This window comes from Coenobita brevimanus, chromosome 53 (assembly GCF_032717465.1).
Source record: "Coenobita brevimanus isolate Jiangsu-jjx chromosome 53, ASM3271746v2, whole genome shotgun sequence".
NCBI classification, from domain to species: Eukaryota; Metazoa; Arthropoda; class Malacostraca; order Decapoda; family Coenobitidae; genus Coenobita; species Coenobita brevimanus.
In genome coordinates, this window is record NC_137006.1 from 33586320 (window position 1) to 33613409 (window position 27090).

The 27090-nt window shown below is 42.2% G+C and overlaps 1 protein-coding gene across 1 annotated transcript in view; it reads right to left on the reverse strand.

The window, feature by feature from the left end:
* LOC145400792 (uncharacterized) overlaps positions 1-19822 on the reverse strand; it is a 143325-nt gene extending 123503 nt beyond the window's left edge. The window contains exons 1-2 of the mRNA XM_080273227.1: positions 19796-19822; positions 17347-17559 (exon numbers count right to left, since the gene is read on the reverse strand). Coding sequence (XP_080129353.1) covers positions 17347-17559; positions 19796-19822 — 240 coding nt within the window. The remainder of the gene's footprint in view (positions 1-17346; positions 17560-19795) is intronic.
* Positions 19823-27090: the final 7268 nt, after the last annotated feature.

The window sequence follows — 27090 nt, forward strand, 5'->3', positions numbered from 1 at the left end:
CACCTGTTACCAGTGACCTGGCCAATAAAGACATTCAGGGCCAGAGTGATTCCCCAATCGATGACAATGTGGAGGATAGTGTTTACATAGCATTAGAGGAAGAAACAGTCAGAAATGATGATCAGGTAATGTGGCAAAAAAAGGTCAGGTATGGTGATGAGTTAGTGAGTGAAACAATGCTTATAATGCCTATATTACTGTTTGAAAACCAACATACTCTCATACTACATATAAATTCGTACCAAGTAAATAAATAAATACCGTTTATGAGTGGTGTGAAATAGTTACCCTCCCATAGAACTCGTTTTCTTTGGTGCCAGCCTGTTAGAAAACCCAGTCATGTAAAGAGGTACTGCTACCTGGATCGAGTATTTTAAACCTCAGGTGAGCGATTTCTCTATGAATTTTCGATGTTTCTCACGAAAAGCAGAGGTTTTAGCAAAAAAAAAGAAAAAATTGAAAATACCTCGGGATTGGGGGGTGTCGGAGGTGAGAAATACTGTAGCTTGGGACGTGATGGGTTAAACGCCCAAGGTTGTTCTGTTCTCGCTCTCCAAGAAAATGCGAAGACTACAGAATAATGGCTGAAGATCCGGGTCGTTGGAGTCGCCTCGTATTACTTTAATCATTTAAGAACTCAAAAATCTTGTTTCTTAATTCATGAATTCAATAAGATAAACTTTCTTCTTTATGTGAGATCTACTACCATCATCATCATCATTATCATCATCATCCTGACCTTCTGTCCCGCCCCAGGGCAGGTGTAGGAGTGGCAGTATTCCCGATGTTACTAACCAATGTGAAACTGCCGCTCTTCACCAAATTATTTAATGTTTGACATTACAGTCGGTCAACTAAACCCTGGTCATTTAATTTGCCCTGTGTGTCAGTAAAAGGAAGGGAGAAATTACATTTTTAGTCACTGCTATAAGGAAGAAAGGCTGTATTATAATCAAGTAGAAAGAAAAATTGATGGTCGAGTCTACCATTCCAGTATGGGGACGGATATTATTTCCTTCCTTAAATATCGATAAGCTTTATTTCTCATCCATTTCATGTAGTTGTTCAGCAATACAAAAATAATTAGGCTTATATGAAATATGTAACGATTTTTCGATAAGAAATATTAGCATTTCACGACTCAGAATTGTTAGTTTCAACCAAGAACAAAAACCCTTTGTGTGTCGTCTGCTCCGCTGGACCTAAGTAGTCAGGTTGGCTCCATTAGATGAAATTCTTCAATTTAGGCCTTTTTTTTTTTTTTTTTTCTAAGTGGTTCATTCCCAAAAACAGGTCGTTAGTTTTTTCTTGTAATTTGGTTTTCTCTGGCTTTTTTTCCTAATACGTAAAATATATTGATAATATATAAGTGATCCTTTACGCTACTTCTATAATCATGAATTCGGCTGTTACAAAGTAACTTCGTATACCCAAAAATGAATTAAAGAAAGTGAAGGTCTTACTTTCTCTTTCTATCGCAAGCATTATCTCCCCACGATTTCAGCTTTAAACAACGTATAATTTTCATATGAAAAACTTTGCATATTTTCTTCAGCATTTTTCAGATGAGGCATCGTTCTTTTAGAAAACCAAATTATGTGAGTTTCAAACCAAATGTGGAGCTAGAGACTTGTACGTGTGTGATGAATGCTGTCATACCCGGTGTATTTTATGGCTTCTAGTAACAGTATTACTGCATTTATCACACTAAAACATGTCTTGGAAATTACTATAGCTACCAATGAATAATGTCATGAAGAGTTTACATACAGTGTATCAATAACTATCACGGAAGAGACGTTAGAAAATAATGCGACTTCTAGTTTCTGCAAGGGTAGCCTGACTTCCATATTGACCTTGCTGGTGCTCACTGGCAATTCTCGAGTTAGTGCCACTGGGAATTTCAATATTAATGCTACCAGGCCTCTTCCCATTTTTCTGCTGCAAAGTTCCACATCCACTTATGCAAACTCGAAATATTTAACACATTATAATCATTATTTCATCCCCTTTTACATGAATTACATATTTCAAATTGATAATACAACTGACTATGATGTAAAATGCAGTAGCGTTTTATTTCATGGCATTTATATGGCATCATTAACCCCTCCCGCCCGGCAGATGTTGTCGCAAGCACTCCCCACAGCCAGGCATTCATGACGGAAATCATCAAAATTGTCTATCTTTAACCCATCCTGTCTGGGTGACATGTATACATGTCCTCCTGGGGCCGTCCAGTTGTCATGTGTACATGATCTAGTAATTTGCGCCATTGTTTGAATACTCAGCTGATTATTTTCACCACTCGCACCCTCTGGCAACCCCCCACATGCTTCCCAGTCATGCTCCATTTGCCTGTGTACCTCTGTGATGGATAGGCCTATGCATAAAGATATTCCTGTGTCTTGACCATTGCCTGATCGCCTGCGCCCTCCGACTTCCACTCCTATGAAGTCCAAAGGCCCTCGGAGGAAAGGCCTTATTGATGGTGCAATATGGAGGGAGTAAGATGTACCATTATCTCAAACTTGAAGTGGGGAAAGTGACTCCTCCTTTGAAGAACATGACTTAGCCATGTTGAGTATGGAAAAATACGCGTCAGAGGAGAGTGACTGTGAATTCGCCACTGTGCGGTGATATTTTCCATCTGCAGGATCATCAGCCTTTTCTGGTGATGAAGGATCAGATGTAGTTGATGATCCTGCGGAGGGTGATATACACACAGTGGAGAAAGTGGTGGTGGAGGTAGAAAGTGAAGCAAGCAAGGAGGCTGGAGGGATTGAAAATGCTGCAGTCTGAGCTGCCGGGCAGGAGAGCGGCGTAGGGTGGAATTTTCCACCCCATACACCATCACCACCACGTTCACCCACACGGCCTGCATCACTTCAATCATCACCTCATGCATCACCATGCCGGCCTGCATCACTCCAGGCCTCACCACACCGACCTGCTTCACCATGCTGACCTGCCTCACCACGCTGACCTGCCTCACCATGTGCATCACCAAGCTGACCTGCCTCACCATGTGTATCACCATGCCGACCTGCCTCACCATGTGCATCACCAAGCTGACCTGTCTCACCATGTGTATCACCACGCCGACGTGCCTCACTTCAGGCCTCATCACGTGCATCACCACGCTGACCTGCCTCACTTCTGGTCTCACCACGTGCCTTACCATTCCGACCAACCTCACCATGCTGACGTGCCACATCCCCTGCATCACCATGCCGACCTGCCTTACTTCAGGCCTCACCATGCCGGCCTGCCTCACCACGTGGTGCACCAGGCTGGACTGCCTCACCACGTGCCACTTCACCACAACCTGGCCCATCTGGATATGTTGGTGCTGGTGCACGCTGGCAGGCACATGCCCACCGACACCATTCACCAACACCATCACCACCACAATCACCGTCACCAGCATCATCATCTGCCTCATCTAGTGGTTAGTCGGTGGAATCGCCACCACGTCGCCATGCTAGGGGCCGTGGAAGGGCATGGGGCAGGTCACGTGCATGGCAGGCAAGGTAGGAACCACGGACTGGTAGATTTGAAACCTTTGTGTGGGAGGAAAGGACGGAGTTTCAGCCTGAAATACTTGTTTTTGGCAACACATATCCAGGTGTGCAGCCAGAATTTCCCTGCAACAGAGTTTCTTCTGCAGTGGACTTCTTCCTTGCTTTTTCCACAACAGCAGTGATGGAGTTCACTGTGAAAGAAGTGAACAGTTTCAGGGATTTCTGCTGCAATTGAGCTGAAACCTCGCACGTGAGAGAGAGTGTGAAAATGAAGGAATGGACTGCAATGCATGTTAGCGAAATGTATGTTTGGCTAGGCTTGACAATGTTGATGCCTCACATGAGAAAACATAACAGACACGATTACTGGCTCGTGGACGATATTGCTGCGATGCCAGTATTCGGAAAGTCTATGCCACGTGACCGATATCTTGACATCTTGAGATATATACATTTTTCCACCAATATGGGCCTACATCCAAACGATAGGCTGTGGAAAATTCGCTCGATTCTAGAGATGATGAAGGAGAAATTTCGATCATTTTACAGGCCATTACAGAAGGTTGTTATCGACAAGTCGCTTGTTTTGTTCAGGGGATGTCTTGCCTTCATTCAGTACATTCCATCTGAGAGACATCGTTTCGGAATAAAGTTCTTGGTCTTGTGTGATTACAAGTCTGGGTACGTGCTTAATTTCATTGTGTAGACAGCGAGTGATGTGGTGTTGTCAAAGAATGATCCCCATGGTTTCTCTGGCTCTGTGGTCAAGAAATTAATGGACAGGTACTTCGGTGGCAACCATATCCTTTACACTGATGATTATTACACAGCACCAAGTCATGCAAAGTACCTGCAAGGACACCAAATTGGATCGTGTGGCACTGTCTGTGCAAAGAGGAAGCATTGGCCGTCCTTTCCCAAAGGCATCATGAAGGGGCAGTGCAGGACCTTGCAATCAGGGAAACTCCTGGCAATTCACTGACATGATAAGAGAAAGGTGAATGTCCTCTCCACAGTCCACGATGGTAGGTTGATTGACACAGGCAAGGTCGATAGAGGAACGAGGCAGCCAGTCTTCAAGCCTGATGCTGTTATGGACTATAACGTGAACAAGCGACTCGTTGATAAATCAGATATGCAGTTCAGCACAATCGACTGTCTGAGGAGGTGCTGTAAGTGTATGAAGGCATTACTACATGTCCTGGACATCTGTGTACTGACTGCCTCCATTATGTACAAGGAGGTTACACAGACCAGCACATCCCTCAGACTGTTCAAGAAGGATATGTTTTACGGCCTTCTGGACAGGTTTGGACAGGTATTTCCTTCCGACAAAATGTAGGCACAGTGTACAGGAACTGCCTGACTGCCTGCAGTGAAGGGACTACCTCAGCAAGCATTTCATGGAAATATTACCTTGCACGCCTGCAGGCAATGAAGCCTTCCGGCATTGCTTTGTTTGCGCCAATTAATCGCGCTGATCATAGCAACACCGTATGACAAAGAGGTGGTGTGCTGGATGTGAGGTTGCACTGTGCACTGACTGTTTCTTTGATCTCCACACAAAGACCGAGTGGTAGGACTCTGGGTATTATGAATGTTAGTTTTGTACATGCTGGTATGTTGTTTTTTGTTGAAATAGATAATATGATTTCACTGCTCTGCGTATAGTTATGTGAGTAATGTTTCTTGAGGAACTCACAGCCTTATTTTATTTGGGAAACATTTGCTTATACACAATTATGATGAAAAATTATAATTCAAAGTAAAGAGAAAGTCACAGTAGTAAGTATTTCCGTTTGTGGGCAGTAAGTAAATGACTACCGGAACTGGGTTCACATTTTATTTATTTATTTACTGTAATTTTTTTTTTCTAGTAGCACTTGTAGTGGTAGTATGTGTAGTAGGTGTGGTAGTAATAGTAGTAGATGTGGTAGTTGTAATAGTAATAGTTGTGGTAGTGATAGCAGTACTTGTAGTAGTGGTACGGTAGTTGTAGTGTTATTAGCTGTTGTAGTGGTAGTTGTATTTGTACTTGTAGTAGTAATAGTATTATTTCTAGGAGTTGCAATATCAAAGACTTCTACTTGATCACCAATGCCAGAATCAAGCAACAATCCTAGCCAAACTTCCATTTACATGTGTGTGTGTGTGTGAGAGAGAGAGAGAGAGAGAGAGAGAGAGAGAGAGCGGGTGTCTGTCTGTCTGTCTGTAACGAGGAAGATGAGTATTGTGAGTTCAAGGTCGCTGCTACTGTGACCGGCTTTCTTTCACCCAATATGATCGATTATGGACAAATATTCATGGAAACAGTGTTTGTAGTGTATTTTGGTATCCTGGAAGTGTCATCGAAGTGATATAAGTGTGATAGGCTAGTGTAAGCCTTTGTTGTGTCACTGAAACTCTGCCAAGCATATGGACACCGGCAAAAAAACACCAAAAATCGCCCTCATTCCCCACTTACTCACTCTCCCTATCTGCATTTCATGGACAGTCTGATGCCATCAACTTAACCCAAGGCGTCCATTCGACGTATGGGTACGTCGCAATGTTTTGTCACAGTTAGTCCCATCAACGTACCAGTACGTCATGCAATTGGAAGGTTCATAATCTGCACAATTTTCAATTTTCGCGCGTGATTTCTGGTACGTATACACGGGACACCTTCCTCTACAAGATCCCAGGCAGGGACAGTGCCTTACCCTGCATGACCTCCCCCCCCCACACTCCACTGTCTTGGCAATTCACCTGTTATCAGTGACCTGGCCAACAAAGACATTCAGGGCCAGAGTGATTCCCCAATTGATGACAATGTGGAGGACAAAGTTTACGTAGCATTAGAGGAAGAAAGAATCAGAAATGATGATCAGGTAATGTCGCCTAAAAAGGTCAGGTATGCTGATGTGTTTGGAGAGTGAAACAATGCTCATATTGCCTATATTACTGTGTGAAAACCAATATACTCTTGTACTACATATAAATTCTTACCAAATAAATAAATAAATACCGTTTATGAGTGGTGTGGAATAGTTACCCTCCCATAGAACTCGTTTTCTTTGGAGCCAGCCTGTTAGAAAACCCAGTAAGGTAAGGAGTACTGCTAGCTCTATTGATTATTTTAAACCTCAGGTGAGCAATTTCTCTATGAACTTTCGATGTTTCTCACAAAAAGCGGAGGTTTGAGCCAAAAAAAAATATATATATTCCAAAATTGGTCGAGACTGGGGGGAGTCAGTGGTGGAAAATCGGTTTGGATGGGGCAGGTTAAAGTTGAAGGATTGATGAGTAATATTAAACCTTATTTGTTGTCATTTGTTGCTTTCTCCAAATCCATGAAAGCTGCATACAACTTCTTTCCCTTCTCTAGAAACTTTTCCACTAAAGATCTGAGAATGAATATCTGATCTACACAACCTCTTCCCTTCGTAAAGCCTCCTTGTTCTTATCCAACTAATTTCTCTGTTCTTTCTCTCACTCTGTCAATAAGTATCCTGCCATACACTTTTCCTATTATACTAAGAAGACAAATGCCCCTATGATTACCACACACTTCTTTTTCCCCTTTTCCTTTGTACAAGGGAATAATTATACCTGACTTCCAATCCTCCGAGACTCTACCTTCCTCCCAGGCCAATCTGCACATCTTCCACATCCATTCTACTACTGTCTCTCCCCCATGCTTCAGCATTTCACCACACACTCCATCAATTCCTGGGGCTTTCCCCGATTTAACTTTCTTCATTGCTTCCACAACTTCTATCCTACTGATTTCTTCCTGTCTTCTCACCTCCCTCCTTCTCCCAGCCATTCCCCAGCCACTTATACTCGCATTACTTCCATCCTCTATGTTCAACAATTCCTTAAAGTGTTCTCTCCATCTGCTCACTTTTTCTCCCTTCTCCACTAGTAATCTACCATTTTTATCTTCCACTCCCCTGCTAACTTCACTTCCACCCTGTTTTACTCTTTTCACCTCTTTCCAGAACATTTCCTTACAGTCCCTCCACTTTACACTCAAATTCCTTCCAAATTCCTCATCCACTCTCTTCTTACTCTCTCTTACTAATCTTTTCACCTCTCTCTTTGTTTCTACATATAACTCTCTCTTCTGCCTCTCAACTTCTTCCACGCCCCTATTTCTCATCCATTCATTGTATGCTTTCTTCTTTTGTGCCACAGCCTGTCTCACCTCTTCAGTCCACCACGCTGTTCCTTGCACCCCCCTCCGTCTTCTCTTCCTTCCACACACCACATCACATGCTGCGTATATTTCTTCTGTAAAAATCCTACACACACCTTCCACGTCTCCCATCTGCTCCAATTCATATTTGCCCAATCGTTCCTGCACTTCTCTCTTATACTCTGCCTTTTTCTCATCCTCTTGTAACCTTTCCACTCTCCTTGCAACTACTCCTTCCTCTCGTCTTTCCCTTCTTCTATTCCTCCATCTTATTTGAATTCTAATTCTGGCCACCACCAAGTAGTGGTCAGAAAGTCCACTCCCCCAACCTGTATGAGCTATTGCATCCATTACACATCTTCGCATCCTTTCATCCACACACACATAATCAATCATTGCCTTCCTTTCATTCAGTTTACCACCCACCCTTCTCATGACTCGCCATGTATACTTGTGGATCATTTTATGCCTGAAGAGGGTATTGGCTATCACCAACCCCCTCCCAGCACAAATGTCCACTAACGCACTCCCATTCTCATCTATCTCAGCAGGCACACCCCACTCACCAACTATTCCATCCACCTTCACATTCCCAACTTTACCATTCACATCACCAATCAAAAATATTCTCTCATTCCGTCCAAACTTTTCCATGCACACTTCTACATTTGTCCAGAACTCTTCTCTCACCCTTTAGCACGATCTTGCGTTGGCGTATACACACACACAATCGCCCACATTTGTATTCCAACTTTCAACTTTACCCACACAATCCTTGACGCAACTGATCCATACTGTCTTATGCTCTTCTTCCATCTTTTACTCACAACTATACATACTCCTTCCTTTGCCCTCTCATTCTCACCTACTCCTGCACATACACCCCATCCATACTCCCATTCTCTCACACTTTCTCCTCTCCATTTCGTTTCAGTTATTCCCCATACATCAACTTTTGCACCCTCAAGCACCTGGACAATCTCTCTCTCTTTCACCTCATCTTTCACTCCCCTTACATTCCAAGTTCCGATAACCATGTCCTTTGTCCGGACATTTGTCTAACCAATTGCAACAGAAAAAGTTTCATATTACTCAACAATCCCTTAACTTCAAGTAGATGGCATCAGATGATCCGTGAAGTGCAGATAGGGAGAGTGATTGAGTGGGGAATGAGGGCAATTTTTCGTGTTCTTTTGCCTGTGTCCCTATGCATGGCGGAGATTTGGTAACACAACAAAGGCTTACACTAGCCCACCACACTTATATTACTTCGATGAACTTCCAGGACACCAAAATACACTACAAACACTGTTTCCGTGCATATTTCTCCTTAATCCGTCGTGTTGGGTGAATGAAGGCCAGTCACAGAAGCAGCGACCTTGAACTCATGCTGCTCGACTTCCTTGTTACAAACAGACAGACTCTCTCTCTCTCTCTCTCTCTCTCACACACACACACACACACACACACACACACGGAAATGTATGTTTGGCTAGGATGGTTGCTCGATTCTGGCATTGGTGATCGAGTAGAAGTCTGTATTGCAACTCATAGAAATAAACTATTAGAAATACAAATACAACTACCACTACAACAACTACTAATACTACAACTACCACTACTACAAATACTACTACTACCACTACCACAACTACTACTATTACAACTACCACATCTACTACTATTACTACCACACCTACTACACATACTACCACTTCTACTACTACTACCAGTACTACTGGAAAAAAAAATACAGTAAATAAATAAATAAAATATGAACCAAGTACCGGTAGTCATTTACTTACTGCCCACAATCAGAAATACTTACCACTGTGACTTTCTCTTTCCTTTGAGTTATAATTTTTCATCATAATTATGTATTAGCAAATGTTTCCCAAATAAAATAAAGCTGTGAGTTTATCATGCAACATACTTTCCGCCTCCATTATTCACATAAATATACGCAGAGCAGTGAAATCATATTATATGTTTCAACAAAAAACAACATACCGGCATGTACAAAACAAACTTATTCATAATACCCAGACTCCTACCGCTCGGTCTTTGCGTGGAAGTCAAAGAAACAGTCAGTACACTGTGCAACCTCACATTCAGCACACCACCACTTCATCATACGACGTTGCTGTGGTCGGCGCGATGAATTGGCACAAAGCAAAGCCGGGAGGCTTCATTGCCTGCAGGTGTGCAAGGTAATATTTCCATGAAATGCTTGCTGAGGTAGTCCTTGTACTGCAGGCGGTCAGGCAGTTGCTGTACACTGTGCCTACATTTCACGGAAGGAATTACCTGTCCAAACCTCTCCAGAAGGCCGTAAATCACATCCTTCTCGAACTGTCTGAGGGATGTGCTGGTCTGTGTAACCTCCTTGTACAGAATGAAGGCACTCAGTACACAGATGTCCAGGACATGTAGGAATGCCTTCATATACCACTTACAGCACTTCCTCAGACAGTTGATTGTGCCAATCTGCATATCTGATTTATCAGTGAGTCGCATGTTCATGTTATAGTCCATAACAGCATCAGACCTGAAGACTGGCTGCCTTGTTCCTCTATTAACCTTGCATGTGTCAATCAACCTACTTTCATGGACCGTGGAGAGGACATTCACCTTTCTCTTATCATGCCAGTGAATTGCCAGAAGTTTACCTAATTGTAAGGTCCTGCACTACCCCTTCATGATGCCTTTGGAAAAGGATGGCCAATGCTTCCTCTTTGCACGGACAGTGCCACACGATCCAATTTGGTGTTCTTGCAGGTACTTTGCAAGACTTGGTGCTGTGTAATAATTATCAGTGTAAAGGATATGGTTGCCACCGAAGTACCTGTCCATTAATTTCTTGACCACAGAGCCAGAGAAACCATGGGGGTCGTCCTTCGACAACACCGCATCACTCACTGTATACACAATGAAATCAAGCATGTACCCAGACTTGCAATCACACAAGACAAAGACCTTTATTTCGAAACGATGTCTCTCAGATGGAATGTACTGAATGAAGGCAGGATGTCCCCTAAACAAAACAAGTGACTTGTCGATAACAACCCTCTGAAATGGCCTGAAAAATGATCGAAATTTCTCCTTCATCATCTTTAGTACTGAGCGAATTTTCCACAGCCTATCATTCGGATGTGGGTCCAAATTGGTGGAAAAATGTAAATACCTCAAGATGTCAAGATATTGGTCACGTGGCATATACTTACCGAATACTGGTGTCGCAGCAATATCATCCACGAGCCAGTAATCATGTATGTTATGTTTCCTCATGTGAGGCATCAACATTGTCAAGCCTAGCCAAACATACATTTCGCTAACACTTATTGAAGTCCATTCCTTTATTTTCGCACTCTCTCTCACGTGCGAGGCTTCAGCCCAATTGCAGCAGAAATCCCTGAAACTGCTCACTTCTTTCACAATGAACTCCATCACTGCTGTTGTGGAAAAACAAGAAGTCCACTGCAGAAGAAGCTCTGTTGCAGGAAAATTCTGGCTGCACAAATGGATCTGTGTCGTCAGAAACAGGTATTTCAGGCTGAAACCCCGTCCCTTCCTCCCACACAAAGGTTTTAAACCTACCAGTCCATGGTTCCTACCTTGCCTGCCCCGTGCCATTCCATGGCCCCTAACATTGCAGCATGGTGGAGATTCCGCTGACTCACCACTAGATGAGGCAGGAGATGATGCTGGTGACGGTGATCATGGTGGTGATGGTGTTGGTGAAAGGCGTCGGAGTGCACGTGCCTGCCAGCGTGCACCTGCACCAACATATCCAGATGGGCCAGATTGTGGTGAAGTGGCACATGTTGAGGCAGGCCGGTGTGGTGAGACGCTTAGTGATGCAGGCTGGCATGGTGAGGCCTGTAATGATGCAGGCCAGTGTGGTGAGGCCTGAAATGAGGCAGGTCAGCGTGGTGATGCAGGGGATGAGGCAGATCGGCATGGTGAGGCACGTGGTGAGGCAGGTCAGCATGGTAAGGCAAGTGGTGAGCCCAGAAGTGAGGAAGGTCAGCGTGGTGATGAACATGGTGAGGCAGGTCGGTGTGGTGATGCACATGGTGAGGCAGGTTGGTGTGGTGATGCACATGGTGAGGCAGGTCGGTGTGGTGATGCACATGGTGAGGCAGGTCGGCATGGTGAGGCCTGGAGTGATGCAAGCTGGCATGATGATGCATGGGGTGATGATTGAAGTGATGCAGGCCATGTGGGTGAACATGGTGGTGATGGTGTATGGGTAGAAAATTCCACCCAATGCTGCTCTCCTGCCCGGCGGCTCAGCCTGTGGCACTTTCTCCTCCCACCAGCCTCCTTGCTTCCTTCACTCTCTACCTCCCCCGCCACTTTCTCCACTGTGGGTATATCACCCTCTGCAGGATCATCAACTATATCTGATCCTTCATCACCAGAAAAGGCTGATGATTCTGCAGACGGAAAATATTGCCGTACAGTGGCGAATTCACGACCACTCTCCTCCTCTGATGCATATTTTTCCATACTCAACATGGATAAGTCTAGTTCTTCAAAGGAGTCACTTTCCCCACTGACAATTGGTAATAAAGGTACATCTAACTTCCTCCCCATTGCACTATCACTAAGGCCTGTCCTCCGAGGGCCTTTGGACTTCATAGGAGTGGAAGTCGGAGGGTAAGGGTGGTCGGCCGAGGTTCAGGACATAGGAATATCTTTACGCATAGGCCTATCCATCATGGAGGTATGCAGGCAACTGGAGCATGACTGGGATGCGTTTGGGGGGTTGCCAGTGGGTGTGGGTGGTGAAAATAATCAGCTGTGTATTCAAACAATGGCGCGAATTACTAGATCATGTATACATGACTCCTGGATGGCCCCAGGAGGACATGTATACATGTCATCCAGACGGGATGAGTTAATAACAAACGTAGTCAATTCTTCAGTTTAAAACCACTCATAGCCATCATTTGTGGTTAAATCCCCTGCTTCTATATTTATGATAATTTTATAAAAGATACTGATTTGCTGCACACACACTGGATGTCTGAATGGGGAAAAATTTCACACACACACACACACATATATATATATATATATATATATATATATATATATATATACATAGTCAGCGCAATGGAAGTCTGGACCCTCTAATTCGCACCATATATTTGGTAGGGTCCAAGAAATATTGTAGGAAAATTCCTGTAGTTGGTGGATTTTTTTCTGGTGGTTTCTAGCAACTTTACAGGCTTACCACCACATGCTCTGAGTTTATGAGCTCAGTGCCTGCCTGACTTTGGATGGGAAAGCACATCAGATTTTCTTGTCCTTCCTGGCCCTTGTTAATTTCAAAGCTCTCGTTTTCATACCCTCTGCCTTAGTGAATCATTGAAGATGGGTTGCAAGCCACTAACATTTTGGCTATCCCTCGTTGGCAGCATCATTAATTAATTTTACAATTTCATCTAAAATGCACTGAAACTAAAGTGAAGATGAGAAAGAGAACAAATGAAAATATGCCAGTCTTCCATATCCCATTTTAAATTCTCAGATAAAATAACTCTGAAAGCCCAGCAGATCTGGATTCCTGGTATGCAGAAAATTTCTTCCGTTATTATCATTTTCCATTTTCACAAACAGTTTTGGTATGTCAATGGCTCGATTATACAGTAGTATTTTGACATATAATGTCTAGTTACTCATCAGAAAATCAAATAAAACTGAAACCGTGATAAATCAGGTCCCGTCGTTACACCTAAACCATGATTGCGAAAGAATGTGTGAGTACACTCGCCAATATGATAGAGCATTTTGTGTGCTGATGAAATCATTACTGAAAGGTGCACGAGGTTTTGCCTCTATTAGCTGACAAGCTTCGCTTATGTCAGCCATAATTGGGAGAGTCAGTGCCCCTCCCCAAAAAACAACTAACTAAAAAGTCAAACAATAAGCCTCGGACAAGGATTGACCAAAAGATGACGACCAAGGACCGGACAAAGGACATGGTAATCGGAACGTGGAATGTAAGGGGAGTGAATGATGAGGTGAAAGAGAAAGAGATTGTCCAGGTGCTTGAGGGTGGGAAAGTTGATGTATGCGGAATAACTGAAATGAAATGGAGCGGTGAGAGTGTGAGAGAATGGGAGTATGGATAGGGGTACATGTGCAGGAGTAGGTGAGAATGACAGGGCAAAAGAAGGACTATGTATAGTTGTGATTAAAAGTTGGAAGAAGAGCATAAGAGAGTATGGATCAGTTGGATCAAGGATCATGTGGGTAAGATTGAAAGTTGGAATATAAATGTGGGCGATTGTGTGTGTGTGTATGCGCCATCCCAATATCGTGCAAGCAGAGTGAGAGAAGAGTTCTGGGCAAATGTGGAAGTGTGCAAGGAAATGTTTGGAAGGAATGAGAGAGTGTTTTTGATCGGTGATATGAATGGTAAAGTAGGGAATGTGAAGGTGGATGGAATAGTTGGTGAGTGGGGTGTGCCTACTGAGATAGATGAGAATGGTAGTGCGTTAGTGGACATTTGTGCTGGGAGGGGGTTGGTGATAGCCAATACCCTCTTCAGGCACAAAATGATCCACAGGTATATATGGCGAGTGATGAGAAGGGTGGGTGGTGAACTGAATGAAAGGAAGGCAATGATTGATTATGTGTGTGTATATGAAAGGATGCGAAAATGTGTAATGGATGCAAGAGCTTATAGAGGTTGGGGGAGTGGACTTTCTGACCACTACTTGGTGGCCAGAATCAAGGTCCAATTATGATTGAGAAATAGAAGAAGGGAAGGACGGGAAGAAGGAGTATTTGTAAGGGGATTGGAAAGATTACAAGAGGATGAGAAAAAGGCAGAGTATAAGAGAGAAGTGGAGGAACGATTTGGCAAATATGAATTGGAGCAGATGGGGGACGTGGAAGGTGTGTGCAGGATATTTACAGAAGAAATATGCGCAGCATGTAAAGTGGTGTGTGGGATGAAGAGAAGACGGAGGGGTGTGCAAGGAACAGCGTGGTGGAATGAAGAGGTGAGACTGGCTGTGGCACAAAAGAAGATAGCATACAATGAATGGATGAGAAACAGGGGCATGGAAGAAGCTGAGAGGCGGATGAGAGAGTTATGTAGAAAGAATGAGAGAGTTAAAAAGATTAGTAAGAGAGAGTAAGAAGAGAGCGGATGAGGAATTTGGAAGGAACTTGAGTGTAAAGTGGAGGGACTGTAAGAAAATGTTCTGGAAAGAGGTGAAGAGAGTAAGACAGGGTGGAAGTGAAGTTAGCAGGGGAGTGAAAGATAAAAATGGTAGATTACTAGTGGAGAAGGGAGAAAAAGTGAGCAAATGGAGAGAACACTAAGGAATTGTTGAACATAGAGGATGGAAATAATGCAAGTATAAGTGGCTGGACAATGGCTGGGAGAGAGAGGGAGGTGAGAAGACAGGAAGAAATCAGTAGGATAGAAGTTGTGGAAGCAATGAAGAAAGTAAAATTGGGGAAAACCCCACGAATTGATGGAGTGTGTGGTGAAATGCTGAAGCATGGGGGAGAGATAGTAATAGAATGGATGTGGAAAATGTGCAGATTGGCCTGGGAGGAAGGTAGAGTCCCGGAGGATTGGAAATCAGGTATAATTATTTCCCTTGTACAAAGGAAAAGGGGAAAAAGAAGTGTGTGGTAATCACAGGGGCATCTGTCTTCTTAGTATAATAGGAAAAGTGTATGGCAGGATACTTATTGACAGAGTGAGAGAAAGAACAGAGAAATTAGTTGGAGAAGAACAAGGAGGCTTTAGGAAGGGAAGAGGTTGTTTAGGTCAGATATTCGTTCTTAGATCTTTAGTGGAAAAGTCTCTAGAGAAGGGAAAGAAGTTGTATGCGGCTTTCATGGATTTGGAGAAAGCATATGACAGGGTGGATAGACAAGGATTGTGGAAAGTATTAAGAATATATGGAGTAGATGGGAAGTTGTTGAATGCTGTGAATAGTATGTATGATGGTGCTAAGGCTGCAGTGCGTGTGGATGGTGAACTGAATGAATTTTTCTCTTTGATGGTTAGTTTGAAACAGGGATGTGTCATGTCTCCATGGTTGTTCAATCTGTACATGGATGGGGTAATGGAAGAGGTACAAGGTAGGGTAGAGGATGTTGAAGTGGCCCTGGTGAGAGAGGGTAGTGTTTGGAAACTCCATGTACTGTTGTTTGCAGATGATACTGGGTTGTTGAGTGAAGATGAAGGATAGCTGCAAGGCTTGGTGGATGAGTTTGGAAGAGTGTGTAAGAAACGGAATCTAAAGGTAAATGTAGGGAAGAGTAAAGTGATGGTCTTTGAGAGAGGTGAAGTCAGTGAATGTACAGCGAGGTTGGATGGTGAGGAATTGGAAAATGTGAGTACGTTTAAGTACTTGTGTAGTGTGATGAGTAAGGATGGAAGTTTGGAAGGTTAAGTGCTTGAAAGGGTACAGCAGGGAAGAAAGGTTGCTGGTTCCTTGAAAGCAGTGATAAGAAGCAGGGAAGTAAGCATGGAAGTGAAAAAGTTACTACATGACAGTATTGTGATACCAACTCTAACGTATGGAAATGAAGCTTGGACGTTGCTGGAAGGACACAGGTCAAGAGTGAGAGCAGTGGAAATGAGTTATATAAGAGGAACCTGTGGAGGCACATGGAGAGACAGGCTGACAAATGAGGATATAAAGGGGCGTTGTGGTGTGGATGTGGATGTGATAGGAAGCGTTAGGAGGAATACACTGAGGTGGTTTGGCCATGTGGAGAGGATGGAGGGTGAAAGACTGACGAAGAGAGTGTATGTGAGTGAGGTGGAGGAGGAAAGAGGGAGGGGGAGGCCGAGGATGAGATTGAGGGATGGGGTGGAGAGGTATATGAGAGAGGCGGGTGTGAGTTGGGAGTGGGGTAGTGAAATGGCGGGGGACAGAGCGACGTGGAGGCGATTTGTTTGTGGCCACACCGAACGGGATTGAGGCGTCTGGCAATAGATAGATAGATAGCTTCTAGAATTAATATTGGCACTCTCCCGCTCTCTTGCAAACCCTTGAATGAAAATGCTAGTATTTAGCACTGTTGTTTATGCTCGGAAGATGCTCTTCGTCTCATGGCAGATTATAGATTGAAATATAAAAAGAACATACAAATGATTAGAAATTTACTTAAACAATATGACCCTCACTACAGTAATTGAAACTTCAAGGGATTTATCATCTGAAGGATAATGGTAGTTAGTCTTGTAATAAAATTTATGATAACACTGATACTTATTGCCTGGCACAGTGAAAAGGCAGCAGTCTCGTCCTCCGGGAGTTTTCTAGCAACTGAGACAGTCATATGGTTCCAAGGAGGTTATGCAATGAGAAACAGGGTGGATGGAAGGGACTGGGAAGGGAGACAAGGGTAGGGAGGTGCGTATGCAGTTGAGTGCCATGTGGTACTGTACTTGGCTGGTTCGTGGGATGTTAAATATGGACATTTGATCCCATTTCATTATTATACTGTAGGCTGTGAACAGTTGCCCTGCTTCCATTTATAATTTATCACCAGCAGCAATGCACGAACTTCAGTGTAGATAATTTAGCATTTTAACCTGGAACAAGTAAAAATTAACCATTTTTTTTTTTTTACATGGGCCTCAAAATACCTTACCGTCTTCAGGATATCGTCTAGGCCTCTTGTATATTGATCACTGCGACCAAACACACACAACGACACAACCCGCTGCCCCGGACCTGCTGCCCATGCCCGACGCCCACAGGTACCACCTACAGCTTCACCGTCTAATAGGTCTCTTTCAGCTCTGCAGAATCTACCCTCGCATTTGCAGTCATTACCTCCGTCCCACCAAGGTGCTGTGTTGGCCTGTGTTGTGTGCGGCAAGAAATGATATCTTCATTATAATGTCTTTTTGTGACTGGTATAATAATAATTTACACTGCAGCCTCCAAATACTGTTATTCAGCTTGTGATAAAATTTTTAAGGAAAGGATTGCTAAATTTCTTTCCTGTCGCCTGTCTTAAGCTATGTAAAACAGTTTTGAGTTGGTTGAAGGGATTAATTGCTGTGTTTTACTTCATGAAGGAATATGCCACTTACATGGAACAAGAATCAAGTCCTCCCTAAAAGAATTATCAAGGCGCTATGGCAGTATCAAGAATAAAACAACATTCAGTAAATATTATTCATAAATGTCAAATATAGTTCTTAATAGACAGAGCTTAATGTAACAAAGAATGGCAATAGTAGCAACGGCATTAGTATCAAAACTTACTGATAGGCAAGAAAAGTCACATATAATCTCCTGTGATGACAGGTTAAGACTACCTTGGTCCTGGTGGTGATGTGTTCTCCATCAGAGGAAAGTTCTTCAGCCGGAAGTGGGTGGCCGCTATGAGTGTGTAAGTCACTAGACACCGCTGGTTTGAGTGAACCTACATGCTGGATATATAACATGGCCACATTTGTTTTGTAGATAATGTAGGCAATGAGCAAGATCATAACAGCCACTCCATTCCTCCAATGATATTTACACGTCTGTTGAGCCTTCATCATCTGTAAGAGAAACATAGAGGTATTTCGACCTTCACTGACTATACTTTGTCTACTTGGACGTGAAGTTTCTAATTAGACCTAACTGACCTGAACTGCCCTAAACTTTCCTTCTTATATCCTGAGTAGGGTAAACTGGATGTGAAGGACCTATAATTAACGTTAGTGGACTTGGGTCCTGATTGATCTGAAGTGATGAGACTGATTTATGCAGGATATTGGTTGTGGTTTTGTTGCAGTCCAAGGCTCACTGGGATGTGAAGTGCTTGAATGAGCATTGATTGGTCTTATTTCAGCTAAATGGCTTTAAATCATCACTAGCTAAAGTAAATAGTTAAAGTATACATGATTGGACCTGAACTGAGAAAACTTAATCTTGATTACAGCCTCAGGGTGTCACATGACGATTATCTCGGTAGACTTTAATGATGGTAAGGCAAAGGCAAGTGCTCAACGAATTTGTATTTTTAATCTACTGAGTGTACCAGATCATTTAGATCATTACAATAATTTAGTTTTATCCGAATGAAATAAAAATGTGTTCGAAACAGTATAACTATTAAACATACCTTTGCCCTTTCTCGAACGTTGAATATCTCGGTGAAGAAATAAAAATTTGGGCAAAGAACAAACACTTTATCAACTCCCTGGTTTATGTAATATTTTTTGTTAAAGGCAAGACAAGGAAAAGAAAGTGCAGGAACTCCTCCCCTCCACGATTTTTTGTTTCTTTCCAGCACTGTAAAGCAAAATTCTTATGCTACGAAAAGCAGTTGTTCCGGAGTTCGTTTTTAAATTTGGACTCTGAAATCGCCCAATTACCTATTTGCCCAAGAATTCTGATTTCCATTCAGTAGTTGATATTTGTAAATAGCCATGGTTTTTGATGGAGGAATTATGATATCGTATTTCGTCATGCTACTCTCTCTCTCTCTCTCCGTCTCTTGTACTCGTATTCTTTGTATATATATATATATATATATATATATATATATATATATATATATATATATATATATATATATATATATATATATATTGCCAGAGGCCTCAATCCCGTTTGGGGTGGCCACAAACAAATCGCCTCCAAGTCGCCCTGTCCCCCGCCATTTCACTGCCCTGCTCCCAACTCACACCCCCCTCTCTCATATACCTCTCCACCCCATATATATATATATATATATATATATATATATATATATATATATATATATATATATATATATATGTATATATATATATATATATATATATATATATATATATATATATATATATATATATATATATATATATATATATATATTAGTGAACAGTGGTTTTGTGCATTACGAAGGTAAATAACAGTCTTTCATCTGACAAATCTTTCTAGGTGGTGAGTCAGCCTATAGAACTCCTTGCAATGGCCACAGCTGGTAAACAGCCTTATTTCAAGGAGGAGGATGACCACGACAAATGTAAGGAAAAGAAGGAACCCAGGTAGAAAACCGAGATCTGGTTGGATGGACAGCCCCCACCCAGCTCACAGGTGGTAAGTTGCCATCTAACGGTGAGGACCTCCAGTGGGTATTCCATTTTCTGCAGAAGGAAAAGAGGATCCTACCGGATGCTGCAATGATTGTGGATTCTGAGGTCGTTGGATTCTGGTATTGCGCCAGACTTCCAGTGACACAGTGCAAGCACAGGATCTCAAAAGAGGAATATCTGTAAGAGGAATGGCATTCCCTGAGCAATAGGATGGACAAGAAGACTGAGGTGGAAGAAGGGAAGTGATCTGACTTAAGACTGAAGCTGAAGAACCTCTTCTACTTGGAGCACATGGATGCCATGAAGCTGCTGAAGAATGAAGACGAAAAGGCGTATCTGAAGGCTTAACGGGAGATAGGCATCATGCTCAGTGTTGACTGGAAGCTGTCTAATGCTGAAGTGAAGAAGCATGAGAGAGAGGAGGCTTCCCAAGTTCGGGAATTACGAAACCAGCAGCGGCTGGCAGTGCTGGAAGCTTCTGTTGAGTTGGTGGACTCTGAAAAAGGCAAAGAAAACAAAGACCCTGTCCTTAATCATCCATGTCAGTTACCACACTCTTATCCAAACGACAACGATCCTAATCTCGTGCACCTATCATCACTCTGGAGTTGCCTAATGCTCTGGATTACACGAAATCCAGCAACCACAATGCTGTCCACATCACAGCTGCTGCAGCATCTGTGTATGGCAAGGATCCTGTGTATGGCTTTGAACTGGCAAAGCATCCATGGAGGACAAATCAAGGACCATGGCACACAGGCAGTAGCTCAGTGCTCATCCATCAAGCCTGGTGTTCCCCTCACTATTCACTGGGACAGGACATTGGTTGCTGATGAACCTGGCCAAGAAATGTTCGAATATTTACCCATCCTAGAGAAAAAAAATCTGTAGTGTAAAGTGTAAACATTTACTGATTTAAACCTTGTTAATTTTGTTGTACTTACCGTCGAGGTCCTTTGTACAAAAACTGATACAGCTTGAGCCTTGGGCTGAAGCAGTATTATCAAATAATTAAGCTGTTGAGCGTCCCCAAACTGCGATTAGGAACAGGAACTGACATGGTGGGGGTGATCTTTGCTACCCTGAAAGAATGGGACCTGGTGGATTCGGTGACAAACAAGACCTTCGACACAACAAACAATGGAATTCACTTTGGGGCCTGCACTCCCCTGCAGGGAGCACATCAGTGAGATCTGCATCCAGAAAGTCTTCACAGCCTGCATTAGCATCATCACATTAGGGCCAGACAGACCTATCTTCAAGCATTTCAAGCAGGAATGGACCTTCATTGTAGCTTATCGTTTGAAGCTGCTCGCCAACCTTCCTACCTATTGCAACGAGGTGAGCACCTTCTGCCATCTTCAACTCACCACCCAACAGCCACGGGAAGGTTACTGGAATTTGCTCGACCTCACGGTGATCATCCTCAGTGGAGTTCCTCCTCATGGCTTCCACATTTCGAGGCCTGGTACCTATCACCTTGCCTGTTGGATGACCAAAATCATCTATGCAGTCAAGATTTACCTCTTTAGCAGGTAGTTCAAGCTCACTGTGCAAGAGTTTGCCACACTCGAGTGGTTTGTCATATTTGCCATCATGATTTACATCCCATACTGGTTCACAGCACCAGTTGTCGCTTCTGCTTCTCAGAACGACCTTAGGTTTCTTCAAGATATCCAGGACTATGGCGACTTGGACTGCTTATCCAGTGCTGCGAAGGCCTTCAGTCCTCGTCTCTGGTACCTCTCTGAGGAGCTGGTTGGCCTGGCATTCTTCGACGAGTCCCACGACTTTGAAATGAAGAGTACTATGGTCATAGATCTGGACAACATGGAGGGCGATAAGCCTGAGAAGAGGACTCTGGAGCTGTTTGTGGCTGTCATTCAAGTGAAGAACCTCCCTGATTTCATAACGAGCACCAATCACTGCCTTCCGTTTTTCCTTGGCTCCTCCAATGGGTTCCTCGATGTCGACCCATCCACGTGGGTTGAATGAGATGACTACAAGAAAGCCAGGCAATGCCTGAAGTCACTGAAAGTTTCAAAAAATATAGTAAAGATTTGTGCTCCATGTCATTACGAAAGATGAAGAGCAGCGGCAACTTCTGTTCCATGTCATAGAGGTTCACTGTCAGTGATTCTTAGGCACTCAAAAGGCAATCGTAACTTCCCAAATTAGGCTACAATGAGTTGGGGGATCGGTCCCCATGACATCCCCCCCAGTGAGAGGCAAATACTTACACTGTAAGGGGGACCTAGGTGCGCCGGTGGGGTATTCAGCCCAGGTGGTACAGAGTGTGAACTTCTGGGTCTTCGGGGCACCAGTAAATACTACAGTATAAGACTGGAATTTTGCACGGAGGGTTTTTGTACCAAGAGGAACAAAACTGTGGGGTGGCCCATAAAAAATCTACAACTTCGAAAATAAGAACCATCCTAATATATAGATAACCAGATATAGATATATAGATATAGATAGATAATGTAGATAGATAGATAGATAGATATGGTTTCTATTTATTTGTAAGTTTCGATGTCTCACAACCGTACGTTATTACTGGGTTTATTCAATCGCTATACACTTTTCCTTTCATTCATACTGGCAAGCTACTTTTCATGTGTCTCTATGTTTCCCGAATGCTTTCCATCTACTTGTAAAGCATCTTTTCACTTTGTTTTCATGGTCTTACTTTAGTTTTAGTATTTAACCCAGGTAATTGTACTGCTAAACTCCTTCAAAAATTTTTCATTTATTTTGATTGCACCCTTTGATGTATTTGGATTAAACACTCGTTATACTCAAATCATCTTCAGCCATACTGTGACACCTTGTATATTTAACCAATTTAACACTTTTTGTAATGTCTTTGCTGTCTCGGAGAGTAGGACGATATCATTTGCAAATCTTAAACAAGTCTTAAATTATTTAAGTATTCTCCATCCATGTTTACTCCTTTGCTCTCCTATTCTAGCTTTCTGAAAATGCCAAGAGGCCCAAGACGCTGTCAATAATTTTGGTGAAACTGTATATCCCTGACACAAGACATTCTCAGTTTTAATTTTTTTCCCAGTCATTTGAGTATGTAACTTAACTGTATCAGTTCCCTCTCTGTACATGTTTTCGAGCAGGTTTACAATATTCTCGTTTACTTCTGGTTCAGCAATGAATTTATAATTGCTATTTTCTCCACGGAGTAGTTGTTTTCAGTTAACGTCTTTATTGCATGTAGATGACGAGTAATCGAATACCTGCTTCGGAATCCTTCCTGCTCACGAGGTTGGTTTTCTTTCAAATTTGTGGGTATCCTGTTCGTGAGGACATTAATGAAGAGTTTGTAAGTACTGTAAATGATTATAAGATAATAGGTCGAGACTTACTAAGATCTTTTGAGTCGCCTTTCTTATAAAACAGAATAACTTGCATTCGACCAAATTTTGATAATTTTCATCTTTCTTATACATTGGATAAATAGGCTGGCTAGCCGTTTTTAAACTTCTACTGCTGCATTAGATAGTAAACCTGCTAATTTCCCCTCTTCTGAGCCTTTTCCACTTTTCATACTTTTAAGAGAAAAAATTACATCATCTGGTGTTATCTCTGGTATTTCCATTGTGTCAACTGAAATGTTTGTAGTTGCTACGACTGTCTTTGATGCACAGTTATTTGTGAAATTCTTTAACTCTCTTTGCCGTCTTCTGTCTGCGGTCAATGACTTTCACCATTTTTGCCTTTCAGTTATATAATTTGTTGCTCTCCCAGTGCCATTTTGCACTGGACATGTTTCAGAGTTTTTCCTTTTTTGATGGTTTCTTTTATTTAATTCATGTTTTCTTCTGTTTTTCTTACCTCTCTTGTTGATAAGTTTATTCATATTCTGTTATTTCTGTTTCATCTTGGTTATTATTTTTATCTCCTTTCTTCTTTGCAAGAGTTCGAGGGTCATTTTCGAATTCTTGTTTTCTGTTGTATAAGGTTTCCCTGCTACCACCGCTGATTCTCTCAGGGCTTCTGTTAGTCTACCATTCAGCTCATCAGTGTCGCACTCAGCATAACTTAGAGCCTGAAATCTGTTCTTTATTTCTTATTGAAAGGGATCTTCGTTTTCACCCAGTTTTATTGTGCATATCTTTTCAGTTTTAATCAGCTTGTTTCTTGCACTTTGGAAACTGAATCTAGCTTTACAACTCATCATATGCATACTTTGTTGTATAATGAAGTCTGTTTCCTCATTCATTCACCTCTGCTGCTCCGATTTTTCCCATTCATACTACTCCATTCTTTAATTTCCCAACGTTTTCATTGAAGTCTCCCATGATCATTTTTTGTGTCCGACTCTGGTTATAGGCTTCATAACCCGTTCCCAAGCCCCAGTAGTCCTCCTAAGTAATATACACCTCCACATATCACCACTTTAGCGCTAACACCCACCGTCCATGTTGAATACATGCTAGGGTTGTGTCATACAGGACTGGTGTGTTGGCATTAAAAGGGGTATTTTATAAATTGTCGGTGGGTCTTCTGTTTGATCATGAAAGTCTGCTTTTATGAAATTCAAATCCTTAAACTGTTCCCTGCCCCAGCCAGGTTTCGACCCTGGGCCTGTTAGGACTGTAGGCCACCTCTCTACCGATTCAGCCGCAGGAAAACATTTATCTAGTATTTTCTACTTTCGTAATCTGGGAGATATCGTCGTAGAATGTTTCTGTTTCCTTCTCTGTGGGTTGATATACTTGAATTATTTTCAGGATGTAATCTTTGCATAATCTAACTACAGTTCATGCTAGTCAGTTAGATACACTGTCCTCTGGAAGACTTCTGTTGATTAGAAATCCTGCACCATTCTGCCTTCATCTGCACAAAATCGGTGGCTGTTGTGGGAGCTGTAATAAATCCTCTCTTCTCTGGATCTCTCTCAAACCTATAATTTCCAAACTAATGGTTCCTGATTTAGTCGGTAAGGTAACAAGTGTGCAATCTTCATCGATGCTTCTAACCCTGTACATGCAGATTATCATGACTTTCAGTTTGTTTAATGTCCTGCACTCTGATTTGCAGGGACAATGCCTACTCATTTTAGGTAGCAAACTGCTCGAAAACACAGGAGGCAGTGCGGTTGGACCGTTAGTAGATTATGATCCACCAAGACTGCCCATAAAATCATTACCATTACAATTCATGTTTGGTTAGGGTATTGTGGCAAATACTCGTAATCTCAACTCCCTGCTCAAATTTCCAGCGAGGTATAATTTTTGTTCCATCTAATTAAGTACATTCGGTTGCATCGTATATATGTCTAGCGCTTTCTGCTTTGTATATCTATGAAGAGTTCCTTTATCCACCATTGGGGGAAACGCCAGGTAACAGTGGAAACCTGCCTGCCCCTGGAGTGTGTGTATATATATATATATATATATATATATATATATATATATATATATATATATATATATATATATATATATATATATATATATATATATATATATATATATATTTATATATATATATATATATATTGGTGGTAGGTGGTTGCGACCATCATCCACTCACTTGATGTAGTGCTGCCTACTTCTTTCTTAGCCTTTATCATTCTTTTTCTGTGCCTGCCCTTCTCTTATCTTATTTCTCCAATCTTTCCTGTCACTTGTTATTGCTTTTCTTTCCTTTACAGGTGGCTTTACATTGAGTGACAAACCAAATGGTTTCCTGCAAGCCACGAAACCATTTACAACGCTGGGTGGTAACCATATAACCAAACCATACGTGCACCCTATGTGTCAACAAATGGGTTGGTGGAGGGTTAGTGCCCCTCCCCGTAAAACAAATAACTCAAAGCCAAATGGCCACCCCTTAGGGGATTATGGTGTCTGGCAATATAATATATATATATATATATATATATATATATATATATATATATATATATATATATATATATATATATATATATATATATATATATATTGTATGTATTAGGGTGGTCCAATTTTCGATCTTGCGAATTTTTAGGACGATACCTCCTGAAATCTTTTCATATAAAACGAAAACATGTCATGCATAATATTTTTCAAAAATATTTATATTTAGAGGTCGCTCATCGGCCTTTTATGTTATTAGGTATCGCCACATTCAGCTTGTCCCACATAGTTGTCACAGAAATGTCTTTCACACAATTTCGGTGTCTTGAAACTACTCGGTTCTGCACTGTACAAATATTTAAATTCATAGCATCTAGGCAGGTCACAGCTGCCTACTGTGAACCGGGCTTGGCAGTTAGATAATTGTCGTTAGATCTCATGACTTGGTTATGCTGCTGATATTCGTGGTGAAGATAATTTACTAGATTTCAATGACAATTTGGTATATAACATTGTTTCACTTACTTGTTAAGTGCATAGAGATGTCACTGTTGTGTACTGATAGCATACAGTGACAATCTAATTGCACCCTTTAATTGTATGCTTTTTGCTTTTACAGGCAATCTTACTGATGACTGGTTGAACTGTGTTGATTCTGGACGAATATGACTTCGACAAGTGGAAGCACTAATGCTAAAGCAAGGCACCTGTCTAGGACTTGGTCTGATGTCTACTTGCTCCACAAGTTGGAAGATGATATCAAAGGATTCAAATTGCCTTCAAATCGCCAAGCCCTAGGTTATCTTTTGCATCTCCACCTGAAGCAGAACAAGACAATTAAAACGGCAGTGACAGCTACAATTAAAAAAGTGGAACAGTTCTGGGAGCGTGCCCGTATTCCAGTTCGACAAATATGCAATTCCAATAAAAAAAATTGGAGAAGATTTTGCTTCAATGGCAATCTCTTAAGAAAAACAAGGGCAGGACAACACCAGCACAAGTCCATGGTGAGCAGTCATTTAAAGATACATTGGGCGACCTTTTCGATATTGCACATGCTGACGCCCTGAAACTGATCACAATCAGTGGCTCAATCGGTAGAGAGGTGGCCTGCAGTCCTACCGGACCCAGGTTCAAATCCCCGCTGGGGCAGGGAACAGTTTAAGGATTTGAATATCATAAAAAGCAGACTTTACCGATCTACCAGAAGACACACCGACATGTCGTAAAAATACCCCTGTTAATACCAATACATCAGTCCTGTATGAGACAGCCCTAGCATGTATTCAATATGGACGGTGGGTGTTAACGTCGAAGTGGTGACATGTAGAGGTGCCTGGTATGTAGGAGGACTACTGGGCCTTGAGTGCAGGCTGTGAGCCTATGCCCAGAGTCGGACACATAAAAAAAAAAAAAAGTCATATGAAAGGTCGGCCGGGGGCAATGACAGGAATTGAC